At 41.4% G+C, this 23783-nt stretch overlaps 1 protein-coding gene across 1 annotated transcript in view; it reads left to right on the plus strand.

Moving 5' to 3' along the window:
- The window catches only part of SCARB2 (scavenger receptor class B member 2), a 60362-nt gene extending 36923 nt beyond the window's left edge, over positions 1-23439 (plus strand). The window contains exons 5-12 of the mRNA XM_080687071.1: positions 2090-2181; positions 5201-5320; positions 9199-9368; positions 11914-12032; positions 14211-14284; positions 15644-15695; positions 18934-19092; positions 20790-23439. Coding sequence (XP_080543197.1) covers positions 2090-2181; positions 5201-5320; positions 9199-9368; positions 11914-12032; positions 14211-14284; positions 15644-15695; positions 18934-19092; positions 20790-20828 — 825 coding nt within the window. The 3' untranslated portion in view covers positions 20829-23439. The remainder of the gene's footprint in view (positions 1-2089; positions 2182-5200; positions 5321-9198; positions 9369-11913; positions 12033-14210; positions 14285-15643; positions 15696-18933; positions 19093-20789) is intronic.
- The last annotated feature ends 344 nt before the right edge of the window (positions 23440-23783 follow it).

Below are 23783 nucleotides of genomic sequence, written 5' to 3' on the forward strand. Positions count from 1 at the left end.
TTATAACCAGAATATTCTATTATGTTTATAATCAGAACAAAACCCCATTTATAAAGAAAGCTGGACACGAGTTCTAGGCCTAAATTTATTAACCCCAAAGCCACCTGTGATAAGACCCCAAAAAAATGTATCTACGACGAAACTTGAAACATAGCTTAGAGTGATGGAAATAGAATAGTCTGGTTATTTTGTTATTCTTAGTACACTATAAAGTGCCTGCCCCATAACGAGCATTTAATAGTAAACATTTAAGAGAACGAAAGGATTATGACAATAGTTTTAGGAGATAAGCACCATGAGGGCAGCAACTTCTGTTTTGTTCACTGATCCAGCTCAAGCGCCTGGAGTCTTCTGCCATTTTAAAGTGTACAATTCAGTGGTCATTAGCATATTCACAAGATTTTGCCATCATCACCACTTTCTAATTCTAGAACATTTTTATCATCCTCTCCACAAAAACCACATTCCCATTCGCAGTCACTTCCTTTTCCCCTCCTACTAGCCCCTAGCAACCACTTTCTATCTTTCTGGATTTGCCTATGAATCCTTAGATTTTTTTTTTTTTTAAGAAGTTCAAAGGTTAGCATTGTGTCTTGTTTCCTTTTTTGCTTTTGTAAAGAAAAATAAGGTTTTGTGGGGTTTGTTTTTGAAACAAAACCTTAGTAAGCCCCCTCCCTGCCCAGCCTGCCTCCTGCCCCTGTGAGGTGCTGGATTGCCTAGTTCTGAGTGAAGGGCAGGCTGGGAGGCAGGCTGGCCTGGGCCAGAGAAAGAGAAGAGGGGAGGGGAGGGGAGGGGAGGGGAGGGGAGGGGAGGGGAGCAGGTTCTCCCTGTGGGGGCTTCCTCAGAGCCAGAGAGGAAGGGGATTTGGGACTGCAGTGTGGCTTTATTAGGCAAAAAATAAAATTAAAATCTTGACACACATGTGCACTATACAAATGGAGGCCAAGGGGCACCATCTCTGAGTTGAAACCATCTCTGGCAATTAGACATTCCTATGCAAGTTGGACATTCATATAAATGGAGTCATATGATATAGGATTTTTGCTCTGGCTTCTTTTATTTATTTTTTTTTTAATTTTTTTAAAAAATATATTTTATTGATATTTTACAGAGAGGAAGGAAGGGAGAGGGATAGAGAGCTAGAAACATCGATGAGAGAGAAACATCGATCAGCTGCCTCCTGCACACTCCCCACTGGGGATGTGCCCGCAACCAAGGTACATGCCCTTGACCGGAATCGAACCCGGGACCCTTCAGTCCGCAGGCCGACGCTCTATCCACTGAGCCAAACCGGTTTCGGCAGGCTTCTTTTATTTAGTATAAAGTTTACAAGGTCCATCCATGTTGTAGCATGTATCAGCACTTCATTCCTTTTTATGGCCAAGTAATATTCCATTGTATGGATATACCACACTTTGTTTATCCATTCAGCAGTTAATGGATATTTGGGTTATCTTTACTTTTTGGCTATTGTGAATTATGCTGCTATGAATAATTTGTATACAAGTTTTTTATGAACATTGCATATGTACCTTAAAATGGAATTCTCTTGGGTAGGAGTGGGATTTGGGGGGGTCATATAGTAATTCTGTGTTCGGTAGTTCCCCACTCTATTCTCTAGTTCTGGTTCAGTCTCATGTAGCAATTAGGCTAAACTAGGGCAGTTTCATGAAGATTAAATTTGTTAGTTACTGTATCAGAGTTCTCCAGAGAAAGAGAATCAAAGGGAGATATATATCTATATCTATATTTAGAGAGATTTATTAATCCCCACCCAAGGATATTTTTCCACTGATTTTTAGAGAGAGTGGAAGGGAGGGGGGGGAGGGAGGAAGAGGGGGGGGGAGAGAGAGAGAGAGAGAAACATCTATGTGAGAGAGACACATTGATTGGTTGCCTTCCGTACTTGCCCAGACTGGGGCTGGTGATCAAACCTGCAACCTAGGTACATGCCCTTGACAGGGAATCAAACCTGTAACCCTTCATCTAGGCTAGTGTTTAACCAAACAACTGGGCACCATAGGCCATCCAAGTTGACACAAAGTTAACCATCACGTTACTTGAAATGATCATATTCACTTATTTTCAGAAAAATGGGACTAATGATGGAGATTATGTTTTTCTGACTGGAGAAGACAATTACCTTAACTTTTCAAAGATTGTGGAATGGAATGGAAAAACGTAAGTTTAATGATTCATCAGCATAATTATTTTTCAATTTTTATTTTATATGTCCACTTCCATATTATTTCAAAAAAATGTTTTAACACTGTCATTTTGGGGATGAAAAATCTATAAGTATGTAAAATATACTTATAATTATTATTTTAAAAATCAAGATTGGGATAATGCACTTGACAAATTGAATGTTGATGGTTGAAGATCACTCTTCCACTTGGGAGTCATGTGCAGCTGCAGCACCGATACTTTTGAAACCACTACTTGTTTTGTGGGGAATGGAAGACGTTCTCTTTTTAATTTAATGATTGTGGATTGTTTGTGTTATTTTTAATTTTTATTAATTTTTAAAATCCTCACCTGAGGATATATTTATTGATTTTAGAGAGAGGAATGGGGAGGAAGGGAGAGAGAAAGAGAGAGAGAGAGAGAGAGAGAGAGAGAGAGAGAGAGAGAGAGAAACAGAAACATCGATAGGTTGCCTCCTGTACCCGCCCTGAATAGGGATGGAACCCACAACCTAGGTATGTGCCCTGACCAGGAATCAAACCCACCACCTTTTGGTGTTCAGGACAGTGCTCCAACCAACTGAGCCATCCGACCGGGGCTGTGTTATTTTTTTTTTAAGATGAAATACATTTGAGTTCAGGATGATAGTATTGCAAAAATATGTTTATTTTAATATTTATAACATAAACAAAGTACTTCCAAAAAGGAGCTAAAGCTACCTATAAAACAAGATAATTGTTTAAAGTTAGAGAAATTAGAAACCTTTGAAAGAAAACAAGGCTATTCTTCAGGGACTGAGGTAAGAGGGGTTCTGTTCTTGAACTTTAAATTTATTTCTAAGTTTCCCAGAAATACAGGCAAAAAAAACTGGTGTGGAATATAGGAAAATTCTCTGTAGTATCTTCATAACTTTTCTGTAAATATCAAACTGTTTTTAAATAAAGTTAATTTAAATTTTAAAAATCACGTACATAAACATATTTGTAAGCATGAACACACACACACACAAATATATAAGACTCCTGAAAGAATATATAAGAAACTGACAACAGTGACTTACCGAGGGGGAACTAGATGACTGGGGCACTGGGCTGGAAGGGAAATTTACTTGTAAACAGGATGTAGCTGGTTTTTGTTTTAAACCCATTCTATATTTTTTTCAGTCTTTTAATAAAATAATTTAATCCTTTTATATGTGTGTTATAATTACTGATACATATATGATATAATGCTATCTTATTTAATATATTTGGACTTATTTTTTTCTGGTTTATGTCCATTCTATCCTTAGATTTTTAGATTCATATTTAACAATATTTTTCTAACAAAATCTAAAGCTATCTATTGTCTTTTTTCTCCTTCCAAATAGGACAATAACTTTACTCATTTCTTAAAACACACACACACACACATTCTATTATTCTTGTTTATGACTTATTTTACCTTCTTAGGAAGGCAAATATAATTTAAAAGTTCATTTTTATGGTAAATACATAATTAAATGCCAACATATTTTATTTTCCTAATGTTTTTTCCTTCTCAAATCTTCCTCCGGGTTTAGTTTTCTTGCTGAAGAGTATCCATTCATACAGTGGTGCCCAACCAGAGGCAGTTTTGCACCCTCAGGAGACATTTGGTGATATCTGGACATATTTTTGGTTGTCACAACTAGGAGGTGCTACTGGTATCTACTGGTAGAAACCTGGGATGTTGCTAAACATCCTACAGTGTACAGGCTCAAAACATCAATAGGGTTAATAGGTTGAGAAACCCTGTATCAGTAGTTCTTTAAGAAAGGATCTGTGGGTGGTAAACTTTCTTAGACTTCACATACTTTATAATGTCTAAACTTCACTCTCAGTTTTAAATGACTAGTTAGGTATAGAATTGTAGGTCGACAGTTCAAAATTATGAAGATATTACTCCATTGATTTTGATGTTTATCTCTTTCCTTGGTCTTTTGCACTTTTACTACAACATATCCAGATTTGAATTTATTTGTATTTATCCTGTTTGGCCCTTGGGACATACTTTCAATCCAAGTCCTCATAGCTTTCTTAAATTTTGAAAAACTTTCAGAAATTATCTCTTCACTTACTGCTTCTCTGTAATTTGCTCTGTTTTCTCCCTCACCCCAAAAGAAAAAAAAACAACTATTAAACATTTATTGGAGCTTCTCCATTCTCTATCTTAATCCTCTCATTTTTAATTTTTCTGAGCTTATCTATATATATAAAAGGCTAAGTGACTGACTACATATGTCTGACCGTGCATTGACCGTCTGACCAACTGGTACATATGATGCGCACTGGCAATTTAAAAATAAATGTTGACTTGCACATGCACAATACATATAAAGCTTTTGCTGGTGCCAATCGCATGTATGTTTTAATTTTATAATACTATATTATATGTACTATTTTGACATGTAATTTTTTTCAGTAATGTAATTATCGCATGAATCTTTCTTCTAATTAATTTCCTTTCAATGTGCACGAATCTGTGCACTGGGCCACTAGTGTTTGTATAAATTCCTTAGGACTATCTTCCAATTAACCAATTGACTCTTGACACCCAAGAGAAGCTCCCCATTAATTTGGGACAGAAACCTGTTCTGAGGGGAGACAGAGTTAATGCTCTGTCATGAATATTAAGAGATGAACATATCTGTCCAGAGCTTGTCTGTCAGGCTATTAATAATGCTAAAGTAGATCATTGTTTTAAGTAAATGGATATTTCTAAACTTCTATGTAGGATACCCTTTTTCAGGAAAGAAAAAGGGATTTTTGGCTTTTGCCTCTATCAAAATTGATCTGAGGGTCAGGAGCCTATTTTCCCCATCTTGATTCAATCCCTCACCAATATCAGCCTTGTATCACATGTGAATGAGATTCTGTGGATAGCCAGCTCCTCCTAGTTGAGTCTTGAAAAGTCCTGATCATTTGAAGAATAAAACAAAACACTAAAATCAAATTTGATCCTCTTGACTCTTTCTTGTGCTTATCAATTACAGGTCACTTGGCTGGTGGACAACAGACAAATGCAATATGATTAATGGGACAGATGGTGATACTTTCCACCCACTAATAACGAAAGATGAAGTCCTTTATGTCTTTCCATCTGATTTTTGCAGGTAAGAACTTTAAAAATATCTTTGACTGCAAGACCACCAAAAGTGTGAGGAATATATGTAGCTATACTTACCAGGCATGGGTATTCATGTTTACTCCCTGATAACTGATGATGGCACATTGAAAGACCGTGTAGAGCAGTGGTTTGCAGCATGGGCTTCAGAGCCTGACTGCATGGGTTCAAATACCAGCTCTGCCACTCACAGCTGTGTGACCTTGGGAAAGTTACTGCATGACTCTGCCTCACTCTCCTCATTTGTAAATAAGGCTAAAAATAGTTGCCTACCTTTAGAGTTGTTATGAGGACAAATTAGTTACTGTTAGTAAAATACTTAGCCCAGGGCTTATCGAACAGTAGATAAAATTAAGTGTTAGCTATTAATTAATATGATATTCAAGCATGAAATTTGACCTGATCCTTTTCCAGTCAACAGATAATCTCTACATAAAAGATAAATAAATCATACTGGTTCTCCATAATTTAGAGTTTATAGGTATTTGCTTAGCTATAACCTTGCCATTGATCATATCTATTCTTACTCGCCCTGTAATCTCTCCCTCTCTACCACCAGCTCCTTCTCTTCAAATGAACATGATTATGTCTTTGTGGGAAGAGGGGCACCCTGCTCTACACCCTGATCCCCATCTCCCACTGGGCTTTTTCCCACCATCACCCTTGAACCACAGCCTCTAATTCCTCTCCCACTCACTCTTTCAAGGCTTTTTATGAAACTCCTCTAAATCACAAATGACCTGGTCATATTTGACACTGTTGATTCAGTTTTCTCAAGAATTGCTGTTCTTTGAGTGTTTCATATCTCACATAATTGCACCACCTACCCAATCAGCCCTGCCAGAGACATTGGGGACACTGTAAATATCCCTCCTCTCTTGCATTTAGCTGGTCACCAAATGCTATCTGTTCCTCCTCAGAAATAGCTCTTGCATTCATCCTCACCTCTCCACCCCGCTATCTGCCATGGTTTAGACCAGCGATTTTCCAACCTTTTTCATCTCATGACACACATAAACTAACTACTAAAATTCTATGACACACAAAAATTTATTTTTTTGCCCATCTCACAAAAAAAAGGTATAATTTTGATTCATTCAAACCAGATGGCTATTGTGGTGTTGGCTGTTGTCATTTTTTTATTTGACAATCTAAGGGAAAAGAGGTCAGTGCCCCTGACTAAACAGTCAGGTATTACATGTTTTATAAATTCTTTCAGCACACTGGCTGAAAATCGCTGGTTCAGACCCTTTCCAGCTGGCTGCTCCATTTAATAAATATTTGTGGAAGGACCGAAGGGATTGAAAATGCATTGGTGTGCAATGAATGAAACAAGGCAACTTAGAAGGGCAGTAGGAGGTTTTTTTGAAAAGATTCAGCACAGAGGAAACACATTCTTATCTGGAAAAACCACTTTGAAGAACCATTTGACAGTATCTAGTACAGCCAAAGACATGTTAAGTCCCTAATTCTGCACTTCTGTCCTACCTACATAGATTCCCCATAGATATATATACATAGACAGAAAGTTCATTGCAACATTGTAGTGGTGAAAAATTGAAGCAATCTAAGTGCTTATAAAAGTGAAAATATAAATAAATTCTAGTATATTTTAAATGCTATATGGTACGATGGGATATAGGATTTAAAATATACAAATCAGAGCTATCTACATTAATGTAAAAAATCTTAAAAATATGTTGAATGAAGAAGCAAATTACAGAAAGAGAACATGGCATTCTATCTGAGTAATATTTGTCATAAAAGGTATTTATTATAGCATTTTCTCTATTCTGTTTGCCTAAAACATTTCATTTTTTAAAATGCTGTGGGGAGCGGGGATGTGAATGGAAGGCAGTTTCCATGTTGTTCACAACCCTGCCAGAGGTGTATCTCATCTCTGGTTCAAAGGTGAAGACGTGAGGCCCGGAGAGCACTTCCTCTCAAATGAAGGGCTCAAGGACAGAGTAAGACAAGTGCTGTGTGTGAAAGTGCGTTGTCTGTTACAGGTTTCCCCCGTATCAACAGTAGAATATTCCTATGAAACCTTTTGTTAGCCGATTTGGCATAAAGCGAAGCACTTACCATTAATTTTTATGGAAAATATTTTGAACATTCCAAGACAACACATAAGCCACCAATAAATACCAAATATGCTTAATTATGTCGTTTTATACTAAGCATAACACCTTTATGAGCTCTCTTAGTCTTTTAAGGTACCTTAGGACACATCTTGCTAACAGATGCACAAAATAAAATCGAGGTAAAGCACAGATGCTCATAGATGCAATTCAGAGCTATGGGGCTGGATGCTGAGGTGCTGGGTGACTTCTGGGGGAGGAGCTTGGTGGGGTCACTCTCATTGCTTCTGGCACTTGCTGCCTCTATGATGAATGCCTTCCTGCAAAACAAATGCTATTTTCTTTTTTAAAAAATATATTTTTATTGATGTCAGAGAGGAAGGGAGAGGGAGAGAGAGATAGAAACATCAATGAGAGAGAGAATCATTGATCAGCTGCCTCCTCCACGCCCCCTACTGGGGGAGCCGTAAAGCGGGGGGGGGGGGGGGGGGGCGGGACGGCATGTGCCCTGACTGGTTCATAGGTTGACATTCAAACACCGAGTCACGCTGGCCAGGCAAAACAAATGCTATTTTCGCTTTTCACCTTTTCCCATAAAAGCATAAATCCTCTTCAGATTTCTTTTAGTTAGCAAAAACAAGTACTAATGTAGGCCTTCGGTAGAAGTAAAGTTGCATAAAGCAAACTTCTGCAATTCGGGGTTATACCTGTACTCAGGTGCTATGCAAACATGAGGGTGGTTAGTATTTCAGGGGACCTCTGAACCTCCATTCACAACTGAAGGCAGAAATGTGTTGACCTCCATTGAAATCAATGATGGGCAAAATATGACACTATTTTCATTGGGGTGAAATGCATATAAAAGCATGTATTCTAGTCAAGTATCTGTCTAATGGGGCACTTGTCCAGGCCAAGCTCTGGCTTTGCCTCTGTCACCCTTGCTTCCCTTTCTCTGCTTCTGCTTCCCCCACACTGGCATGTGTCCCTGCTGGTCTAGACCACTCATTTCTTTCAATGTGAGTTTCCATTCTGAATGTCATCTGTTTGTTGTTGTTTTTTAAAAAAAGTCTTTATTAATTTGAGAGAGGGGGGAAAGGAGAGGGGGAGAGAGAAAGAGAAACATCGATATGAGAGAGAAACATCGATCAGTTGTTTCCCACATACACCCCGTCTGGGGATTGAACCCTCAACCTGGGCATGTGCCTTGCCTGGGAATTGAACCAGCAACCTTTCCGTGCACGGGATGACACTCAACCGACCCACACCAGCCAGGGCCTCGATGTCCTCTTCTTAATTCTCTACCACAGATGTTTTCCATGGTCTTGTTTGGATCGTCCCACAGGTGCTACCTCCTAAACATCTTTCTCTTCAGCTCATCTCCTCCGTTATCGCACGTTGAGTGGGTGGAGCTCCTTTCCAGCTGCGTTTTGCATCTTCACCTTTCACTTACCCTCTCCAGGCGTCCTCAAACTACGGCCCGCGGGCCACATGCGGCCCGCCGAGGACATTTATCCGGCCCGCCGGGTGCCGCTGCCTGTCCTGCTTAGCAGCCAACTCGTCCCAGGCCCGCAGTGCGCATAGGAATTTGTTCATAGTTTTTTTTTAAACTATAGTCCAGCCCTCCAACGGTCTGAGGGACAGTGAACTGGCCCCCTGTTTAAAAAGTTTGAGGACCCCTGAAAGCGCTTAGCTGTGTTGTACCTGAGAACTGTTGCTAACGTATTGATTCAGGCCAGATTGTGCTGACTGCAGCCCACACTGACTTTTTGTTCTTACTTCCTAACAGGTCAGTGCATATAACTTTCAGTGACTATGAGAGTGTACAGGGACTGCCCGCCTTTCGGTTTAAGGTGCCTGACGAAATATTAGCCAATACCTCCGACAATGCCGGCTTCTGTATACCCACAGGAAACTGCCTGGGTTCAGGAGTTCTGAATGTCAGCATCTGCAAGAATGGTAAGAGGTGACATGATTCCGAGTGTCTGGGATGCAGGATTGGTGTTCTTCAACAAAGAGCATTGTCAGCCCCACAGGAAGGACGATTCTGACTTTTCGAGAACAGCGTTTCATAACCTGGCTATAGAATGGTAAAAAGATAAAATAAATGATTGGCTTCCCTGCAATGGTTTTTATTGGCAGCAGTTTAGACGTCTTAATAATAGCTCATGTCTACTAGCACTGACTAGTCCCAGTCACTGCTTTAAGTACTTTATGAATTTACATATAGTTAATACATGAGAAGCATTACCTGATATCACGTTCAAAACAATGCCAAAAGAGGGAGTGGAGAACTCGGTAATGAGAAAGTACCGATCTTGGTAAAGAGTCTCAATGACTTCAAAGCAAATTTCTCAGTTTTTCTTAATGTCTGAGCTACTCCGTTCCTTTCCATGAATGAGGCAGGGGTACAACTGACGAAATAATTGTCTTCATCCCAAGGACTAGCTTTAACAATCATATGCTGCATAATTAGTTACGATACCTTTGCTAGAGAGCTATCCAGTGGCCTCTTTGTATAAATGTGGAAACCAGGGGTCAGAGAGCGAACTTGATTTTGATCAAATCCTTCTCTCCCAGCAAGTCCTTGTTGGAACTAGGGTCTTATATCCATACTGTGATTCTTCTTAGGCAACAGTTCCTCTTTACAGTTTCTCTTGAGAAATGTGGAAAGCCCTTTCTCCTGAATAAAGTTGTCCTTTTCTCCTGGATAAAGGAACATGCTAACTTTGGTCCTCCTGTCCAATTAGTTTGAAAATCTCCTTTTGGGATAAGCCTGAGGTCAGCAGTAACCTCCCTGTCCTTGTCTGATGGGGCAGTGCCTCCCAAACCTGGCCTTGCACCAGGCTTATCTGGAGAACCATTAAACATCTCTGTCCAGGACCCCAGAATCTGTATTTTAACACGAGCTCCCGGTGAGCCTCGTGAAGGTGATGCCTACGTGCTTGGGAAGCACCGTGCCAGGGATCACGGCTCCCCTCACCTGGAGATAAGACCAAAGGGGAACGGGAACGAGTTTCTGCTCTGACCTGTCCTACTGTCTTACTGGCTGGATAGTGCCCAGTCCACTCAGCCCATGTGTCTCTGGCTCCAGGCGTAAGTGTGGATGTATTTTTGTTTTGTTAACGTTCTGCTGCCTCAAGAAGTTGATAGCTGAATAAACAAGGATGTCCTACTTTGCAACAGTCAAACCACTTGTTACAATTTTTTCCCTCTTGCCTCTTGTGTATTAATTAGCAAATGTGGACGAAATGTTACCGCACCAGGATTGCCCTCAAGTGTTTTGAATCCTAGAGTAACGATTTGGACAGTGGGATGAGTGTTCTGGAGTCGGGGAGGTGTGGGTTTGAGTTCTATTCTGCTTTTTGGCAAATTGGCCCAGTTGATTAAGAATGGTTCTAGACCCCAGTTTTCTCATTCATAAAAGGGGGGTGATTATAACTTCCTTAAGCTTGTGTGAAGGTTAGAGATAAAACAGGTAAAAACATGTAGGACAGTGTCCGGCCTTAGTAAACCCTCAATAGAGTTTTAAAATTATATTTTAAAGGTGACTGTAGGTCACAAAGAAGGAAATTATGGCTTTGTGAAACTGCTTAGTAGTAAAGAGCAGCAAAACACTTGTGTATGTGACAGATGATGTGTATGCTGAGCTATGGGACTGGTGGATGTGTAAACAGAATGAAATTACTAGCCAATAAGCTAATTTCTTCAAAAAATATATTTACTAGAAGTGATTAGAGGGTCCCTCTCTCCTCCTCAACAGCGAAATCTAGAATAGGTTTTCTTTAATAATTGTTTCCCTAGCTCTTCTTTAAAATGACTAGGAAAGGCAAATGCACGCACACACACACCCGCCACAATCGGAGTCTTCATGTGGGCAGAACTTGATCTAGTCTGAGGCTGGGCAGAGGTCAGGACCAAGCACAGTCTTAAAGCATTCTGTATCAACAGATGCTGGAGAACAAAGCCTGCCTTAGATAAAGTAAAAGCAGAAAAGCAAGCAAAAAAAAAAATGTCATTTACTGGTAGAGAATTGTAGTTGAAACGGGGCTTTAAGTGCTTTGAGCTAAAATAAAGCATCCATTATTCAATTAGAATTCTACCTCGATCACCTGATAGCTGGATGTCCCTAGCTAAATGTTGTCTCTTCTCTGAACCACACTTTCCTCAAATGCAAAATGAATATTTCTAACTTCATAGGGCTGCTGGGAACATTAATTACAATAATGTGTATAAAGCTTTTACTTTTTAGGTTGAATGTTTGTTAAAGAATAGTTTGGCTGGGACTTCAGTACATATTGTGGAATAAAATATTGAAATGTCAGAAAATGGAGTATAAACCCTGAACGAGGAGGTGTAGAATGGAATTTTAGCCTGCCCGCTCCAACCCAAGCTTACTTATGTGTAGCCTTTCCCCCCTTAGCAACCAGGTTTGTGGTCAGAAACTATATTTATCTTAGCCTTTGGGAACCACATCATTCGTTTCTGTTTCCTTAAAATGCAGGGGCACCTATTATTTTATCCTTCCCACACTTCTACCAAGCAGATCAGAGTTTCGTATCTGCCATAGAGGGCATGCATCCAAATAAGGACCATCACGAGACGTTTGTGGACATTAATCCTGTGAGTAAACACCTCTTTCTGGTAAAAGACCATACGTTTCATTTTGTCCATTCAGTGATCATGGTTTTGTCCTTAGCTCTCTTAAGTCTACTGTCTCCCTTTCATATACAATCAAATGTAGAAAACTCAGCTCAGTGCAATGTAGTGGATAGCCTCCTATTCTTCCATTTGGAAGGCTGAACTCTGTGGACCTAATGTACAGAAACACCAGCACACCTGCATTAACAAAACAGCAACAGTGAAAGTTCCATCACTGAAAACAACTGAGATTGGACCCAGGTAACCTGGTCAGTCTTCTGTCACCAGCCTTGGACCTCAACATACATTTCTCCCATGGGGGCACAGATCAGCAAGATTGAAGACATTCCTCTGTTTACTGCCAAAAATGTTTTGGTTAACATTTAAATACAGGGTGTCCCCCCAAAATGTATACAAATAATGATTAATTCCAGTGGGTTAAATCTGAAAAAGAAGCATTGACTGAGCTACCAGCTGTTAGAATGTATACATTTTTGGGGACACCTTGTGTATATATTAGCTTCAGTCACTTTTGGCAAACCTCTTCCTTTGAGAGCTTATTCTATACTATTCATTTAAAAGGTACCAGGTATGCATACACTTTAATCCTATATTCATAGAAGAGAAAAAAGAAAACCATAAAAGGATATGAGTATCGTTTCACAGTGTGACTGCCTGCTGTAATGAAAGCCAAACTTATGAGACAGGCGCTGATGCAAAAGGAAAGAGGTTTATTCAAGTGCCATGACCTGGGAGAATGGTGGACTCCTGTCTCAAAGACCATCTCTCCTTCCAGCTCAAGCCTGTGTTCTTATAGGGATGGGGAGGGGAGGGCTTTTTCTTCTACCCAATTATCTTCCTAGCTTTTGGCGAGCTGGGCCCGATTCATGCATCTTTCTAGCTTTTGGTGCTCTCAGTGTAAGAACCTCCCCCTGTGCCATCCGGGGGAGACTCCCTGGAGCTCCCTGACTGTCTACAGCAGGAATGAAGGATGTCTGGCCCATGGGCCGTATAAGACCCACGAAATCACTTAGTCTGGCCCTGCCAAGGCATTAGGGGTGAGTTAATTAAATGTTTGACCAAATATAGCAGGCTAATTTTCAAGTTGATAATTTTATATGATGTTATAAATATCCAAATGGCACTTAGCAGAAAGAAGATTCCCCACCCCTGGTCTACAGTAACAACAGCCTCTCACTGTAGGAACTGAGTTAAAGGCCAGATATCTTCATTCGTGGGCTTTTTCACATATGGCACAATAAGAGAAAAGAAAAACATTCTCTTGGCACAGCAGTTCGGGGGCTGGGGGGACTTCACTCTTTGCTACACTCAGTTCATTTGTATCTGAGAAGTCAGTGTTCTTATTTTTGTGACTAAGATCAGGTGTGGTTTTCTCCCTTTTCCCTCGTAGCCACCAGTAGGTTCCTGTTCATCAGCCAAACTGTTAGCAGGTGCTTGTTACGAAGGCCGAGGCACAGTCCCATAACCTTAGATGACAGCAGCAGCTACTCTTCCTGGGTGGGCCCCGACCACACCTGGGCACTGTTCTCTGGCAGTGACAACCATCCCTCAGGGTGTCTGTTAGATCTCCCTTCTGCCAAGGTCCTCTAGCTCAGTGGTCGGCAAACTCATTAGTCAACAGAGCCAAATATCAACAGTACAACGATTGAAATTTCTTTTGAGAGCCAAATTTTTTAAACTTAAACTTCTTCTAACGCCACTTCTTCAAAATAGACTCACCCAGGCCGTGGTATTTTGTGGAAGAGCCACACTCAAGGGGCCAAAGAGCCACATGTGGCTTGCAAGCCGCGGTTTGCCGACCACTGCTCTAGGGCTTTGCTGTTCAAAGTGGCAGCATCTTGGGAGCTTATTAGAAATGCCCAATCTTAGGCCCCACCCCAGACCTACTGAGTCAGAACCTGCATGTTAATAAGAACTCACACACATACTAACGTCTGAGAAACATTGGTCTACCAGGCACCTAGAAATAATCCACGTCTATCATTCTGTTCTGGGGTCAGGTTTCCTTTGACCCCCTGTGCCTATCAAACACGGCAGTGGTCACACTGTTATAAGAACCACACAGAAATGGTACGCTATTGAAAAAAAAATGTGTTTGTGGTTTTAATAATGTTTTCTTTCTACTTCTGTGGTTTGCAGTTGACTGGAATTATCCTAAGAGCAGCCAAGAGGTTCCAAATCAACGTTTATGTCAAAAAAATAGATGGCTTTAGGTAAATTTTGCTTTTTTATACAGAAGCAAAGGGTCCTTTTCCTACAGTGACTTTCTGGTGGGGTTGATGCTGGGAGGGAGACAGCCCACTTCTAAGTCCACTCACCCTTACCCCTCAGGAGGACTAGCCTTGGTCTTGGAATTTACTTATTTTATTGAACCTAATGCATATAAAGTGCTTTCCACGAATCAAGCCTTGTTCTTAGTACTTTACATATTTTAACTCACTTATTTCTCACAATAGCCTTGTATTATCCCCATTTCACAGATGAGGAAAACGAGGCACAGAGAAGTTAAGTAACTTGCTGAATTCACACAGCTAGGAAGGCTACAGAATGAGCTCCGGCCACTCCTCTAAGCGTTTCCCTCGCCTTGACTCTGGTTGCCTCCTCCCGTCCCCACCGCTCCCGCCCAGGGCCAGCCACAAGCTCCACTCGGATAGTTAAAATGGTCTCTTGTGTCCAGCCTTTCCTCCCAACACTCCATCTGAAAATCGCTACTTAATCAGGATTCCCAAGTACAGTCTCCTGCTCAAACTTTTCAATGGGAATTTTTTTGATATTAGAAAACGCTTATGATTTAATGTTGAATGGAAGAAAGAGGATACAAAACGATGCATAATATCCTATATTTATTCTATTCTTTCTATCTATACAACTTGGTTGGTTCCCCCATCAAATTTACTAGATTTAACCCCACAATCATGGATATTTCTAGGACGCAAATGTGGGTTGCACGAATGCATTTGTCACCCGTGTGTGTTTCTGAGGCAGTATAATTTAGTAGCTAAGGTCTAGTGCTTTAGAATCAAAATAGAATTACCATCCTGGCTCTACCATTTACTCTGGTGGTCCTGGACAAATTACTCTGAGCCATAATTTACTTTCTGAAACCTAGGACATGGGGCTATTGTGAGAATTAAATGAAATAATGTCCCTCAAAACACCGGTGCAGAGCTGGTAAATGCTCAGTAAGCAATTTTCCTGGGCCTCTTGTGAAGATGATACCTGGCAGCCTGGTCACAAAACATTCTGTGGACTGGCAGCGTTGTTCTGCCAGCCGAAGCCGCCCCTCTGACTCTTGGGAGAATTGTAATCATTTTGAGGAATTTGCTTTCAGCATCTTGTGTTTTGATAAAAACAGTGTACATAAATGTGCAACACTTGGAATTGCTACACTGACGATTAGAATCTAACTTCTGAACGATATGTGTTTGCAAAGATAATGAACAAGTCTCTTTAAGTTCTGAGTAATTTAATGAAATAAGTGTGCTGGCATTTTCCTCTAAGTGTGTCTCTCCAGACCAGTGTGCCCTCACGATCAGGGTGTCTATAAAAGATCTCCTCTTTTGTTCCTGCAGTGAGACGGGAAACATCAGAACCATGGTTTTCCCGGTGATGCACGTCAACGAGGTGAGTCCTGGGGGAGAGCCACGGGTGGCTTCAGCTGTGGAAGCTTGGAACTCTCCCATGTCGATGTCTACTATTGTAGCTGTGTGTCCTGTTACATATGAGGGGTGGAGGGGAAAGGTGATTTTTAAAAGCCTATTTGTCCTCTGAAAATTTCTTTATGTGTTTACACGAATGCACTTAATGTCTGAGATTTGAAATTAACAGAAAGAAATTTCCCTTCTCGAGCACATTACTTGGTTAAAACTTCCTCCTGGGAAGCTGGCTGTGCAAGAAACAAAATGCAGAGGTCTGTGAAGCAATGCCAGACACTGTTGAAACAGTAACATCAACACGCAAATAGATGTTCAATTAAACCCTTCTTTGTGTCTCCTCCTTTGAAACCCTGCCAGTTTGTAAAATGTCGTCAGCTTACTGTTCGCTAGCTGAGGAGGAGGAAAAGGGGGTACAATTAAAATGATTGGCAACATTAATAAAAATTGTGTGTGAGGTGGTTAAAGAAATGGTTAAAGGCTCTGGTGGTGGTTGTGCTCCAGTGGTCAGCGTGTCAGCTGGAGCACCCTTGTCAAGTACCTGGGTTGCGGGTTTGATCCCTGGCCCTGGTCGGGGAGTGTGCAGTAGGCAACCAATGGATGTGTCTCTCTTACATCAATCTCCCTCTCCCTCTCCCTCTCCCTCTCCCTCTCTGCCTCTCCCCACCCCTCCCTCTTTCTCACCCTTCCCTCCTTTCCACTCTCTCTAAAAAATCAATGGGAGCCCTAACCGGTGTGGCTCAGTGGATAGAGCGTCGGCCTGTGGACTGAAGGGTCCCAGGTTCGATCCAGTCAAGGGCATGTGCCTTGGTTGCAGGCTCATCCCCAGTAGGGGGCGTGCAGGAGGCAGCTGATCAATGTTTCTCTCTCATTGATGTTTCTAACTCTCTATCCCTCTCCCTTCCTCTCTGTAAAAAAAAATCAATAAAATATATTTAAAAAAATCAAGGGGAAAATGTTCTCCAGTGAAGATTAACCAAAAAATAAAATAAGAAATGGTTAAATAAAATGTGATATATGCCCATTAATTTCAGTGATACATGGTTGCCTCAGCCTTCATCATAGCATAGAGTTTCTTCTACTTTCTGATAAACAATTATATAAGAAACAGACCCTGTCTTGGTTCCAATGAAAGGAGTTTCCCTGAAAAAATATTTCTTTTGCAGTATACCCACAGAAATATTATCTCCAGGCTCTGACTGGGTGCTCAGTTGGTTAGACCAGAGTCCCGGTAGGCCAAGGTTTCGGATTCCTTCCCGGGTCAGGCCACATACAAGAAGCAACCAATGAATGCATAAATGAGTAGAACAACAAATCTATTTTTCTCTCTCTCTCCCTTTCTCTCTATAAATAAATGAATGAATGAATGAATAAAATATCTCTAAATGTTAGGTGTAAATTGAAGTTTTGTTAATCCTATCTAATAAAAGAGTAATATGCATATTAACCGTCACTCCAACACACAAGATAGCCATCCCCATATGATCAAAGATGGCCGCCCCCATGTGGACACAAGATGGCCACCACAAGATGGCCAGCAGGGGAGTGCAGTTGGAAGGGACCAGGCCTGCAAGGGAGGACATTTGAGGGTGAACAGGCCTGCAGGAGAGGGCAGTTGAGGGGGACCAGGCCTGCAGGGGAGGGCATTTGGGGGTGATCAGGCCTGCAGGGAAGGGCAGTTGGGGGGGACCAGGCCTGCAGGGGAGGGCAGTTGGGGGGGACCAGGCCTGCAGGAGACGGTAGTTGGGGGGGACCAGGCCTGCAGGGAAGGGCAGTTGGGGGGGACCAGGCCTGCAGGAGAGGGCAGTTGGGGGTGACCCGGCCTGCAGGTGAGGGCAGTTGGGGGGGGACCAGGCCTACAGGGGCGGGGGAGTTGGGGGTGACCAGGCCTGCAGGGGAGGGCAGTTGGGGGGGACCAGACCTTCAGGGGAAGGCAGTTGGGGGTGACCAGGCCTGCAGGGGAAGATGGGGGCGACCAGGCATGCAGGGGAGGGCAGTTAGGGGCAACCAGGCTGACAAGGGAGGGCAGTTAGGGGTTACCGGGCCAGCAGGGGAGCAGTTAGGCGTCAATCAGGCTGGCAGGGGAGTGGTTAGGGGGTGATCAGGCTGGCAGGCAGAAGCAGTTAGGGGCAATCAGGCAGGCAGGCAGGTGAGCAGTTGGGAGCCAGCAGTACTGGATTGTGAGAGGAATGTCCGATTGCCTGTTTAGGGTCCCAGATTGGAGAGGGTGCAGGCTGGGCTGAGGGACACCCCCCCCCCATGCACGAATTTCATGCACCAGGCCTCTAGTAAAAGCATATTATGGAAGCTCAGAAAACACCCACCATTTAAGACACAGCTGATAATATTTTTCTGAATCTCATATCACATTGACTAGTTCTGTCTCCGCAGTTTCCCTCTCACTTCAACCTGGTTTCAAGAGGGGAAATTGTGGGTTTTCCCCTTAATAAATCTCAATTGACTGGCTTTTGTTGTAAATAGCAGCATTTTAAAAAGGTTTATTATTTTTTTCTTTTCCCTAAAAATACTTGTTCTTTGTAGAAAATTTCATAACACATTAAAGCAAGAAAAGGGAAAAAATTAAAATCACTTTTCACAAAACGTGAGTCAGACTGCCATATTGTCTTTAATTTGCTTCATTTTCCTTGCCAATGTGTTGTAAAATGTTTTCTGATAACAACTTTGTAAAAAATAACTGAGTGGTTTACATTTTGTAAAACTAATATGTACTCTTTAAAGAAAACTTGCCAAAACCGGTTTGGCTCAGTGGATAGAGCGTCAGCCTGCGGACTGAAAGGTCCCGGGTTCGATTCCAGTCAAGGGCATGTAACTTGGTTGCGGGCACATCCCCAGTAGGAGGTGTGCAAGAGGCAGCTGATCGATGTTTCTCTCTCATCGATGTTTCTGACTATCTATCCTTCTTCCTTCCTCTCTGTAAAAAATCAATAAAATATATTAAAAAAAATAAAGAAAGAAAGAAAACTTAAAAAGAAAGAAAAGAGAAAAAGAAAAAGGGAGAAAGAAAGATGTTAATGAATGAATGCCCCCTCTGTTTATACTAATTTATAAATGGATTTTCATGATCTCTGGTTTGCTAACAGGAGGACATATCCAAATTGCATTTAATGATTTGGAAGAAAGATACAGCAAAAAAAAGTTATACCTTGGATGTTTGGTAATCAAAGCAATACTATTTCTTGTTCCCCTAGAGTGTTCTCATTGATAAAGAGATTGCAAGTCGACTAAAGTCTGTGATAAACACTACTTCCATCATCAGCAACATACCCTACATTGTCATGGCGCTGGGTGTGTTCTTTGGTTTGATCTTCACCTGGCTTGCCTGCCGAGGACAGGGATCCATGGATGAGGTGAGCAGATGCTGGAGGAACTTCTTACTGGATAATTTCTTACTGGATAACTTTAAAATTCAACTGGGCTTCACTGAAGGGCTGCCAGCTGGCTCATTGGGGGTGGATTCTGAGCTTTTATGCCGGGCACAGTGATTTCGTGCTTATATTACTGCTGGACAAAATGAGAAGCAAGGAGGGGTGATAGAATGGTACTGTCCAGTGTTTGGGGCTCCTGTGGTGGGAATGGAATCCCTGGGAGTAAGCTTTACGTGTTTGAAAGTAACCTGAAAGAAAAGGAAGAATATATCACAGCTAAGCACCTGGCGTTTGCTATCAGACTGCCTTGGTTCAAATCCTAATGCTGCCACTTAGTAGCTTTGTGTCCCTAGAAACTGTACCTCAGTTTCTTCATCTGTAAAATGAGAGAATACTCGAGCCTCCTTTAGGAGTTTTTCGTGAGGATTAGGTGATTTACACATAAAGCACTTGGCCCAGTGTTAGTATTTAGTAAGAGCTTAGTAAACATTAGTTATATGATAAAAGAAAAACAGCTCCAAGGTCACAGGGCAAGGCAACCAGGACCTGCTTGGGAAGAATCTGTGATATCATCAAAGACCCACCTCTGAGTCATCACTGCCTCATAAATGATTAGCACAGGGGTTGTAGTTCCTTTCCTGGAGGGATGGGAGCAACCAAAGGGATGGGATAAACAACTGGGTGGGCCTCCTAAGTGACCAGCAGGCCAACCCAGGGGCCTAAATACCTTCAAGGAGCCTTCTCTGTAGGAGCCTTTCTTAAAGTCTCAGCAGCTTCCCTTTTAGCAATAAAGGCCGTTTATTTTTCCTCCTAGCTGCCTCAGCTAATTGCCTGAGCCCCACGTGAAGCAGGAAATGATAGGTTGAAACCACCTGAATAACATTAACACAGATTTCCCCATCTTCCAAGTTCTTCCATTGTTTCTTAACCCATGCCCATCACGTTACACTGAATTAGGTGTGAGGCCATTTCTTTACTTTTTTTCCAGTTATTTAAAATTTTATTTTTCAATTATAGTTTGTATTCAATATTATTTTGTATGAGTTTCAGTTGTATAGTATAGTGGTTACACAATCATATACTTTAAAAAAGTGTCTCCCCTCCCCCTCCCCATATTTCCAGTACCCACTGGCACCATACTTAGTTATCATACTATTGTTGACTATATTCCCTATGCTGTACTTTACCTCCCCATATTTTGCCATTTCTACCAGTGATCTCACTTCCAGTCTGACCTTTTCATAAGCACCGATGAAAGCCCATGTAAACGTTATCACTGCTCCTGCAATTAACCATCTCCACGTATTCAACAAGCAAGCAATGGCTGAACACCCACCACCACCTCTGAGACTTAGTTCTCTGGAAGATTTCAAATCAGGAAGGAGGCAAATTCAACTGAGTGTGATGAGGGTTATAGTCCGAGTCAGTACAGGGAAGGGGACTGATTGCTCTGGGATCTCAGGTGGTGTGGTCAGAACAGGCCTCCTCAAGAGGGTTAGGCCTGAATGTTAAGGAAAAGTCAGGCTGAGAGAAGAGAGAGGTGAGGGGGACAACTGATGACCTATAGCCTTCCAATCAGTCTTTCCTCCTTCCGTCTCCCCTCCCATACCCTTTTCACGTGGAGAGATGTTTCTGACCTGAAGGCCTAACTTTGCTGTCCTCTTTTTTCTGAGTTGCAGGGAACTGCAGATGAAAGAGCACCCCTCATACGAACCTAACCCTGGCCTGAGCTTAGCGAAGGAACCGTGGTGAGCTGTCCTGATCTGGATCAGACGTGGGGAAACCGTCGCATCCTCACAGGCTCCTTGCCTGTTGAGAGAAGGGGACCAGAACTGGCAAGTGATGAGAGCATTTGGCTGGAGCTCAAACAACAGGCTGGTGTTAGCCACTGGGCTCTATCAGATCCGTGGTCCCTGATGAAGGGTTTTGTTTTTCATGTGTCTAGCAAGTATTTAATAAAGTCTTGTATAGTAATTTTATTGTTGTTGGGTGCTGGTAGCTCCAGAATTTTGTGACCACTGTTGTGGTTATAATGTCTGCGTCACTTGTTAATGCTACTTGGTCTAACCTTATTCGGTATGCTTCATTCACTAAACTTTGTATTGTATTCCACCATTCATGTCACCCCAAAACCAGAAATAAATAAGAGTTCGGAGCCCAGGGTAAAATGGTAGCCTTGTTGAGTACATCATTCAAATGCACCCAATTTCCTCTTTTAAAAAAGTTATATATTGCACTTTATGTTAATTGTCAATACATAATTCCTCCAGGAAAATAATTTGGTCTTCTGACTACTTTCATACCTATAAGAACCAAGTGGGGAAGGGGGTGGGTGGAGTGAGGCACCTAATGAGTCCATAGTGATAAACACCTGAGGATTTTTTACGTGTACTTTTGTGAACTGAAAGAATGCAGAGATAATGTTGGTGAGGACAGTGCAGATATTTCATATAGAGCAGAACTAAATGCTAGTTCTGAGATTTGTGGATAACTTATTTTTCCGTTGAAATTATCTTGATGTGGAAAGATGCCCCTGAGAGAATGTAATCAATAACTGACACCCCTCCCCCCATCACCCTTGCTAAATAGGACACTGTATTAATTACAATATTATTTGTAAAATTATTTATGAGTACAGGAAATCCATGCATCTACAGCCTAAGTGGCACATACATTTCAGGAAGTCTGACTACACTAAAGAGACATTTCTTTTGGGACAGTGTTCTTGGTTACTTTGAAATTGTTTTTATAAGTTCTTCTTTCCTCAGGTTTGGTTCCTTTTGTTGTTTTGTGGCTCACTGTCACTTACTGAAGGGAGAAAATGTGCCCTACACTTCCTGTGACAATCATCTTGTTGACAGAATGACACTATTTTAAAATATTGCACAGAAAGTGTTTTATGAAGGTCCCTTGGGACCAGAGCAAAGTCACCTTTCTTGAGACGACCTTTTGGTTTCTGGTGTGACCTAAGTCAGAGGACTGGGAACCATCCTATGTCACAGAATTCAAGCTTATTTAAGGGCAATTCTTTTAATTCTCTAAGTTTAATATTAACTTTTGATTGAGAAATCTACACAGTTATCTGGCAAAATGCACACAGAATTTCTTAACAACTGAATAATTCTACAGGAGTTAAAACTGGATTTCAGTGTAAGCAAATGAAGGGGAAAAAGCCATGGATTTCACAAATACAGCCTCTGATCCCTGTATGGGGTAATAAATCACTTTAGCTTATTTGCCCTAATTTTCCCTCTGTACACTAAAGCAACATGTAATGTTTCCTTTCTTGAAGGGGCAATTTGTTAAAATCTTAACATTTCTATAAAGTAAGATAGAACCTATAGTTACCCCAAATCAACAAAATGTGAAAAACTAATTTGAAAATATTTTATCTTCAACAATGCCAAGTATCTAGATTTTTAAAAATTTATCAATATTTAACTAGATAACTGGCATATCTTGTTCTTTTATGCATCCATTTATCCACACTAATAAACCTGATAAGCCAGTGTATACTCATTAGTTCATCCTATTATCAGGATATAATCATCTGCGAGGAGGAAATTTTTAGTGTGAATGTTAACAGTTAATGATATATACCTTTAGACTGAATCCACAGACAGGGAGACCAAAACCATATTATTTCTATATGATTCTTAAGTTACTTGGCTTAAAATCACATTTGATATTTGCCTTCTGAGAAGTCTGTGGCAAACCCATAAACTACAGTCAAGATTATATATTGGTTAAGAGGCACGAATGTACTACCTACTTGGTTTTAGATGAAAATAACAAATTATTCCTCATGCTCACTCTCTTGGAGCCATTTTCCTGGAAAGACCTCCAAAGTCTTTGTGATTGTCACAATCACAGAACACCGGTGTCCTGTATTATGATACTCAACTTAGGGAGAAACCAATCAGAGAGAGGGACCTCACTTCTCTTAAGGAAAATTAGGAGTTGAACACAGGGTAGGAAGTAGGATTGGCCACTTTTAGCTCCAGGTTTTCCCCGTAGGCTTTATTTCCTCACTTCTAGAAAGATCACTAATGTTCTAATGGAGCAAGTACTATACAACTAACCCCTATTGGGGCTTTTACTTAAGGGAGGCTAATTTTTTATTTACATTGCTTGAGATATGAGTTCTGCAAAAGGTGACCTTCATACTTGGCCTTCTAGGTGTTATTACTGGAGTTAATTGCTTGTGGCCGACCTGAATGCTCTTCATGTAGCTTGTATAGTTGGTTCATTTCATGTGATTCTTGACATGTTTATTTCTACCCTTAATGCAATGAAGTATTTCACTAATAAAAAAACATTTATATGACATTGCACTGGAAATTGTATGTTATGTCATCAGATATACAGTTGTCTATGGACTTTTATTTGAAAGACACTCTTTGCCCTCTTGTCCAACACAGGCCTGAGTCCCACTCCTTGGGCCACCTCTGATTTCATCTCAACGGTGGTGGACAGTTATAGGCAGCCAGACAAGTCCCATGGTGTGCTTTTCCGCCTCAGGGCTTTCTCCAGAGCGATGGAAGCCCCTCAACAGCTTGGGGAATTAATACCCCCAGGGACACACTCAACCAAAGGGGGCAGGAGTAAGCTGATAAACGTTCCAGTCCTCAGAGGGACAGTGCTCAGGCTCCTTTGTGGTTCTCAACCTTCCT

This window comes from Plecotus auritus (genome assembly GCF_963455305.1).
Source record: "Plecotus auritus genome assembly, chromosome: 1".
Taxonomy (NCBI): domain Eukaryota; kingdom Metazoa; phylum Chordata; class Mammalia; order Chiroptera; family Vespertilionidae; genus Plecotus; species Plecotus auritus.